General features: G+C 33.3%; 1 protein-coding gene across 1 annotated transcript; it reads left to right on the top strand.

Annotated features, from left to right (window-relative positions):
* On the top strand, positions 1-6,505 carry LOC144574333 (cuscuta receptor 1-like). The gene is made up of 5 exons (XM_078324277.1): positions 1-445; positions 1,291-1,446; positions 1,590-1,751; positions 1,851-1,994; positions 4,071-6,505. The coding sequence occupies exons 1-5, from the start codon at positions 49-51 to the stop codon at positions 6,278-6,280; spliced, it is 3,069 nt and encodes a 1,022-aa protein (XP_078180403.1). The 5' UTR covers positions 1-48; the 3' UTR covers positions 6,281-6,505.
* The last annotated feature ends 2,145 nt before the right edge of the window (positions 6,506-8,650 follow it).

The following is an 8,650-nucleotide window of genomic DNA, read 5'->3' as shown; positions in this document are numbered from 1 at the left end:
CCACATATGTAGTTTGTTCAATCCATATTCAATCACATAATAGAAGCAATGAAGTTATTATTGGCAATAGCGCTTCTGGTTCTGGTTCTGGTTCTGGTTTTGGTTCCCGTACAGTGGGAGATGAGTGTGAGCGGGTCAGACTCAGTACAGTGCAGGGAAGAGGAGAGGTTAGCTCTTCTACACATCAATGCTTCATTGTCGTTTGCTATTCACTCTTTAGATGGCAAGTGGGAAGGTATGGAGTGCTGCCGATGGGAAAGAGTCACCTGCAATCCAACCACTGGCCATGTCACTGAACTTGACCTCGGTATGTACTTCCATGGTGATGACTGGTCCGATTACGAGCGGGGTATTTTAGTAAATGCCACTTTGTTCTTGCCTCTCCATCAACTACGATCTTTGTCATTATATGCACATGGCATATACAATTTTACGAATGGTGCTGGTATGTACATCTTCACGTTTCTTTCTTCTTTAAAACTATGTATATATTTACCCAACCTCAAGAATATATATTTACCTTAGCTTATTAGAATAACATACGCAACTAACTGCTATTTTCAAGGATAAAATTAAAATATATATGACCATTGCACTGAGGGTAAGCGGTAGGGGTGTAAACGGTCGGATACGGATCGGATAGTGGTCTTACCGTATCCGTATCCGTTATAATTTTTGAAATACGGATATGGATACGGATAGTCTCGGATGCGGATACGGATCGGATATTAAATGTTACGGATACGGATCGGATATCGGACGGATACAGATATTTTTCATAATTAGCTTGTTAGTTACAAAACATCTATTATATTATTAAAATATTAGTCACTAATTATGTTATAGTGTTATATTGTTACAATATGCAATTTAATAAATCAATTTAAAAACATATATCACATTTGTTGTGGTTTAAAGTATAAACGGTCGGATACGGATAGTGAAATGTCTTACCGTATCCGTATCCGTTATAATTTTTCGGATACGGATACGGATAGCCTCGGATACGGATACGGATCAGATAATTTAAGTACTTTTCCGGATTCGGATTCGGACGAAATCGGATATTATCCTATCCGTTTACACCCCTAGTAAGCGGACAAAATTTTTTATTTCTGAGGATATTGATATTACCAATGGGAGCATTCACGAGGATATATAAAAAGCACTTTAACCGTCGTGGATACTCACATATTCTTGTAGTACCAATTAATTTGAGTTTTGTTCATGTTAAGTAAATAAGAAAGAAATGAGAAAATCCTAATGCAATATTTTCTCATTCTATTTCAGGGCTTGAAACATGGTCCAATTTAACTAAGTTGGAAATTTTAGATCTTAATGACAATTTCCTGGACGGAAGCATCATATATGATTTAGCTGGTGTTCCATCACTTCATGAACTCTACCTATTTGGTAATAATATAAACAACAGTCTGCCCATCAAAGGTAACAAAATTAAATTAATTAATGATCTGTTTAATTAGCTCCCTTTTTCAATTGATTAAGAAAGGTTCACCATGTATTCATGATCCATCTTTTGTATTGAATGTCATGTACTTTATCAAATACCTCCTATTTTTTTTTGTCAGGGTTTGAATCTTGGTCCAATTTAACTAAGCTAGAGATACTAGACCTTTCAGAGAACAACCTGCCTACAAGCATCATTTCCTCCTTGGCCAAAGTATCATCACTTCGAGCGCTTTATCTGGATTTTAATTCTATAGGAGGCAATATTAATTTCCCTATCAAAGGTAACCTCTCATAGATGAACTATTTTATTTTTATGACAACAATAATCCTTCTTTTATTTTCTTAAATTTGACCAATATTTTACTGGAAAAATCTGACAGAGCTTATAAATGCACTAAATTTGGAGGTGGTTAGTCTAATGGGAAGTATAGATTCTGGGAGTTCTCTTGATTTGGGATATTGTTCTTCTCTGAAAGCCCTTTCGTTGGCAGACAATAATCTAAATGACACTTCATCATTAGAAGGTAATTACAACGTAATACACAATTAAACTTTGTTGTCCATAGAAAATAAGTTATAATTTCAGCAGTATCTCTACTCCGGTAGATCATAGATGTTTGACATCATAGAATTTGGTCAAAATGATATAATATATATATATATATATAGAGGTGGGCTACGGTGAGTTGCGAAGTAAAGCGACTATTTTACTTTACGCTCATATTTTGCGATTTTAAAGTTCAAAATGTCGATCCGAACCGTTCATCTTGTTCTCCATATTGAAATGTGCTTGGAGACCAAATTTTATATTTTTTGGAATTTTTTTACTATTTATTAAGCAATTTTGAAAGTCGCTGATCTGATGGTCCAGAAAATTTTACTGTTCACAGCAAAACAGCAATTTTCAAAAATGCTTAATAAATAGTAAAAAAAATTCCAAAAAATGTAAAATTTGGTCTCCAAGCACATTTCAATATGGATTAAACATCTAACGGTTCGGATTGGTCGTTTGGACTTTCAAAATAAAAATACAGCGTGAAGTAGAAACGCGTTTTACTTCGCAACTCACCGTAGCCCATCTCATATATATATATATATATATATATATAGAGCTGGGCTACGGTGAGTTGCGAAGTAAAGTGATTATTTTACTTCACGCTCATATTTTGCGATTTTAAAGTTCAAAATGTCGATCCGAACCGTTCATCTTGTTCTCCATATTGAAATGTGCTTGGAGACCAAATTTTACATTTTTTGGAATTTTTTTACTATTTATTAAGTAATTTTGAAAGTCGCTGATCTGATGGTCCAGAAAATTTTACTGTTTTTCACTGTTCACAGCAAAACAGCAATTTTCAAAAATTTAGATAGTTTTAACTCCTAATTACTTTTGTTTTTAAGCCAAAAAGAGAAAAAATTCCTTTCACCCACATTTTTTTGTTTCCTCTGATTATTCTCATCACTTTCCCGACGATCCGTGATGAATTTTACGAATATAAAAATACTGACGTTTTTTACTTGATTTTATCTTTCAAATGAGATTCATGAAGAACAACTTTCAAGTTATATTTTTGTCATCTTTTTTTTACCACTCTAAATCTCTGTGACTTTCAGTTTTTTCATTTTGCTTCAAAACAATTTAAATCTCTGTTTACAATCCTTCAAATCTTTCGTATAAACATCATGTACAAGTGTATAAACCTTATTAATAACACTTCAAATCACTAGAATAAAGTGTATAAATCTCATGTACAAGCATATAAACCTTATTAATAACACTTCAAATCACTAGAATAAAGCATATAAATCTTATATACAAATAATTTAAACCTCAACAATAACACTGCATGTACAAAGAATTTAAATCTCAACAATAACACTGCATGCACAAAGCTCATTTACAAAGCATATAAATCTCATGTGCAAAGCCTTGAAAATTTTAATGATTGTAGACTAAAATTTAAAAATTTAAAGTGCTCATGAGTTTTACTTTAGCAAAATTTGAAAAAAAAAATTTCATGGATCTTATTTGAAAGATAAAATCAAATAGAAAACATTCGTATTTTTAGATTTATAAAATTCATCACGGATCGTTGGAAAAATGAACTAAAATGATTAGAGAAAAAATAAAATAAAAAAGTAGGTGAAAAGAATATATTTTTTTTGACTTAAAGACAAAAGTAGTTAAGAGTTAAAATTATCTAAAAATGCTTTCAGATAGAAGTTTAATTAAATGCTTGCGAGTAACATTTTTAAAGGTTATAAATATAGTTTTAAATGTTTGGATATTAGCACTGAAAATGAAAGTTAGATAACATTAGAAGGTTTTTTTTCTGTTAAACTACTTGGGGATGCGCTCGGGTATAATGACTCAGTGGACCAAAACATTTCTCTCTATATATAGAACAATAACATAACTATGGTAGTCTTGTTGTCTAGTGATATTAGATCTTAATTAGTCATTTACTAATGGTAGGACTGTAAAGAACATAGTGAGATAAGGGCCCAGTTATATAAATTTTTTTTTTCTTATTGCATTTCGTAATTGTTTCACCTGAGTAATATATTTTATTTGACAATCTTTCTTATTAATATTATAGGACTATGCCAATTGAAGAATCTCGCAGAGTTAGATCTTTCAAATAACAATTTTAGTGGAAATCTTTCTCTTTGTATGGGAAATCTTTCTTCTCTTAAGCTAGTTGACTTGTCAGATAATCATCTTGAAATAAATTTTCCCTCCTCCATTTTTGAAAGACTTGTGTCCCTGAGATACCTATCCCTATCTGGTAACCAACTTGAGGGAACTCTATCCATGAGGTTATTTTTTAATCATACAAATCTTGAATTTCTGAGGCTCTCAACAAGCACATCAAACTTTCGAGTCGAAGTTGTGAATCTACCTTTTCAGCTTCAGGACCTTCAATTAGCTAATTGCATTCTTGATGTTGAGCCCACTTTCTTATACTCTCAACATAAATTACGAGAGTTGGACCTTTCTAATTCTCGCTCCAAGGGTCACCTTTCAGATGTACTGTGGTTTTTGTTAGAAAATAATCCAAATTTGATCACATTAGATTTGCACAAAAACTTCTTCACAGGGCCTCTTCAACTTCTGTTTTTAACTCATGAAAAACTCTCAGAGTTGGATATATCTAACAACCATCTTAGCGAAGAATTACCGGCAAACATTTCCATGAAACTTCCAAATTTAATATCCCTCAACTTATCAAAAAACTATTTTCATGGCCCTCTTCCACTCATATCAACAAACAATATCTATATTCTAGATTTATCTTTTAACAATCTCACTAATGATATACAAAACAATTTTCCTAGGATTCGGCCTAATATTCTCTCTATTCTAAACCTATCATTTAATAAGTTCTATGGATCTTTCACTAGTAGCTTCAACTTCACTCAAGCTGCAAGATTACTGATAAATGATAATAATATAAGTGGAGAGATTCCTTTTAGCATTTGCAATACTAGTTTCAACGTGCTGGACCTCAGTAACAATGAATTAAATGGTGTTCTACCTGATTGCATTGGAAATGCTAGACAATATCATCATGTCTATCCGATAATGTTGAAGTTAAGTGGAAATAATTTAGAAGGATCCTTACCATTGGAGATATGTGTTGCGCCAAACCTTTGGTTGCTTGACCTTTCAGATAACAAGTTTTCTGGATCAATACCTCCTTGCTCTAATCACTCAGACTTACAAATTGTAGATCTGAGCCAAAATAATCTAACCGGAAACTTTCCATTAACATGGCTTAATATTTCAAATATATATTCCATAGACATCCAGGAAAACCATTTATTTGGAGAGCTTCCAAGTTGGATTGGTAAGGAATCCACTCTCAGAATGCTCCAAGCAAGAGAGAACCTATTTGGAGGACCTATACCATTACAAATATGTCAATTGAAATATTTACGCATACTAGATTTGTCGCACAACAATCTTTCTGGAGAAATACCATCATGTATTATAAATATGGGATCAACAGCCGATGATTCCTCTTCCTTGGGTATTGTAGATGTATGGATTACAGGAGCGGAGCTGAACTTCAGTGATGACAATTTTCTCTTGCGCACTGCTTATTTTGCCAGCTTGGATGTCATAGAATCAAAGAATTTTGGATTGGAACTTATGTCAAAAGGAAGATTAGATTTCTATTTAAAAGAAATTTTACTAATCATGTGTATAATAGATCTATCTTCGAACAAACTAGTAGGCAGCATTCCCGAAGATATTGGTCGAATGAATTCATTGATAACATTGAACTTGTCGAACAACCATTTAAGCGGTGCAATACCAAATTCCATATCCAATTTGCACCAATTAGAAAGTATGGATCTCTCTCACAACTCTTTGACAGGGGAAATACCGAGAGAACTGACTAAACTAACCTCACTAGAATCCTTTTCTGTGGCATATAACAATTTATCCGGACCTATATTAGGTGTGGAAGCACAGTTTAGTACATTTGATAATAGTAGCTATGAAGGCAACCCAAATCTCTGCGGGCCTCCCATGTCAAAAAGTTGTGTCGTTGCTCTTGACACAACACAGCTTTCCCTGAATGAAATGAGTGACGACCGAAGGTATGAAGGCACCAATTTTCTCATATTCTTCTGTTCTTTCTGCCTTTTCTTTATGGTCAGTTTTTGGTGCTTCATAGTCGTTCTTTATTTCAAGAGATATTGGCGCTATGTTTTGTTTACTCTAGTAGACAGGTATGGTGATATGATATATGTGAAGGTTGTCCTTTCAACTAGAAAGATTGGAGCTGCTCGAACTTGAAGGGGGTAGTTGGAAGGACCATTTGTTTTAGCTTTAATTTGGAAGGATGTCTTTTATGATATGATAAGGACCACTTGCTTATGTATGATAGTGATCTCTGTGATTAGCTTGAAAACTTATCTAAGTGAACTTTCACGTATGTATTTTAGAGTAGAACTAGGGTGCTCTTAAGCTCACTAAAGTTTTGGTAAGCTTAACTCTAAAACTCATCAAATCGATTTCAAATGACGAATCCGAACCGTTGAAACCCGCCTATCTTACGTGTGATGCATCTACATGTGAAATTTTTAAACATTCGAATTAATTTAGTATAAAGTCAAGCGGTCAAAATTAGAAGGTTAATAAATTAATTTTAGTGCATTCATTTTTTAACGTTTTTTGACCGCTTGACTTTATACTAAATTAATTCGAATGTTTAAAATTTCACATGTAGATGCATCACACGTAAGGTACGCGTGTTTCAACAGTTCGGATTCGTCATTTGAGATCGATTTAATAAGTTTTAGAGTTAAGCTCACCAAAACTTTGGTGAGCTTAAGACCACCCTAGTTGTACTCTGTATTTTATATATGTTGATGTAAGATACACTTTTTACAAATTTCTCCAAGTGCCCTATAATTTTCATTGCTTGTAAATTTAGCTGGGTCCATTAATTATGGCATTCTGTTAACTTGGGAACATTATGTGATTCTATAAACAACCCTCGGTTGCACAATAATCCAACTATGGCCCAACAAAAAAAAACAGAGGAAGATCTGACTTGGAGTTCCAATGGACCATCCAGTTTAGGCCCAAAATTATAAAGGATTGAAAAAAAAAAAAAAAAAAACAGAAGTTGATCATTTGGTTACCAAGCATGTTCCGATACTTGAATATACTAATTTGACTAGTCAGAATGAAGTTATGTTAAAAGAGACATTGACAAATTTGAAATAAATATTTTATCAATTTTTTAATCAGAATTATGTTAACACCGCTTACTTTTATAAAAAAAAAAAAACAAAAAAAAAAGTTTGCAGCTCAAACAAAGTGAAGAAATTGATCGTTGATATTTCAACTTTTTAATTGATGTCTTTGAATTTTTGACAACATTTGTTCTTTAGTGGATAGTCTAATATTTTTTTAAACTACAAGAACATAGCATGGATCCTATCTGCACTCAGGTAAGGACGAAATAAAAATTTAGAATAAAGATTTTTATCCCCCATCTCATTTCCCCCGTTTATCCCCCATCTTTTCAGTTACTAACGGTCAAAGTCTTCAACTATCCTAATTTATTTTATTTATATATTAGTATTGGATCCTGAGTGAATGGTGTCTTCTACAGTGGGACAAATAGCTGGGTCCCATCAGTTGAGCGAACCATTTTTCCCTTACGTCAAGCAGGCCTCATTTTTCATTCTCTTTGACACCGCCGCTCTCTTTCGTTGTCGCTCTTCTCTCGAAACTTCCACGCTTCTCTCCGACAGCTCCCTCTCCGTCTCTCCTCTTCATCTCATGCGACACAGCGCAAGGTTTAGGGTTTAACTTTAGATCTAACAAAGAATTACCAATGGCGACGGAGCAGAGTGCCATGGCAGGGTTTAGGGTTTAACTTTAGATCTAACAAAGAACTACCAATAACGACGGAGTAGGGTGCCATGGCCGTGCTGAGGGCGTCGCCTCCCCAAGCTTGATCTTTCCACGATGTTCACGTTTAAGGTGGAACATTAATGAAAGAATTTCAATGGTCGAGATCCTCCCGTGGTCTTCAAGTTATATGGGGGCCATTGTTGGGCAAAGTCAATCCTCCCGTGGTCAAGTTATTTGGATTTCTTAATTCTATCCTAATGTGGTGAAGTGTGTTGCTACTTAATAAGTATCAAAAATAATTTAGCAAGGTTTATAATTCATAATGAGAGATATAAAACGGTATATGATAATTTGTATTCTATTCATATAATTCGTCAATTTTATAAATAATTCATGGAAAGCTTAGGTACCTTAGGTATGAATACTTGCATTACGAATGTATAAATATTTGCTCGATGTGATATGAATATTTGTATTCTAGATTTTTAAAAATTATCGTATCGTTATATTTGTATTGTATCTGTATCGTATCTGAGATACGATATCCGTACATGTATCCATGCAACATAGTCTACAATGTAAATATTAGTACATAAATGTACAGGTGTGAATACTTTCCATCTTACGTATTAATACAATTAAGCATCAAATAGAGTAATTTGTCAAAAAATATTAAATTAAGATACTTTTCCATGTAACAATTTATAATTCAGTTATAAGTATTAATACTTACATTACGAGGTATGAATACTTATAATACTTGATATTAATATTTTCAAACGTCATCTAGTGCCACAA

This window comes from Carex rostrata, chromosome 22 (assembly GCF_964058835.1).
Source record: "Carex rostrata chromosome 22, lpCarRost1.2, whole genome shotgun sequence".
Classification (NCBI taxonomy): Eukaryota; Viridiplantae; Streptophyta; class Magnoliopsida; order Poales; family Cyperaceae; genus Carex; species Carex rostrata.
Note: the sequence above shows the minus strand (reverse complement) of the source record. Positions and strands in the feature narration are given on the sequence as shown.

What these genes read in the sequence shown, in the direction of transcription:
- LOC144574333 (XM_078324277.1), top strand. Translation starts at nt 49, where the DNA reads ATGAAGTTATTATTGGCAATAGCGCTTCTGGTTCTGGTTCTGGTTCTG. An exon ending in CAATTTTACGAATGGTGCTG is followed by an intron (nt 446 to 1,290) that starts GTATGTACATCT and finishes ATTCTATTTCAG; the next exon opens with GGCTTGAAACATGGTCCAAT. An exon ending in TGACACTTCATCATTAGAAG is followed by an intron (nt 1,995 to 4,070) that starts GTAATTACAACG and finishes TTAATATTATAG; the next exon opens with GACTATGCCAATTGAAGAAT.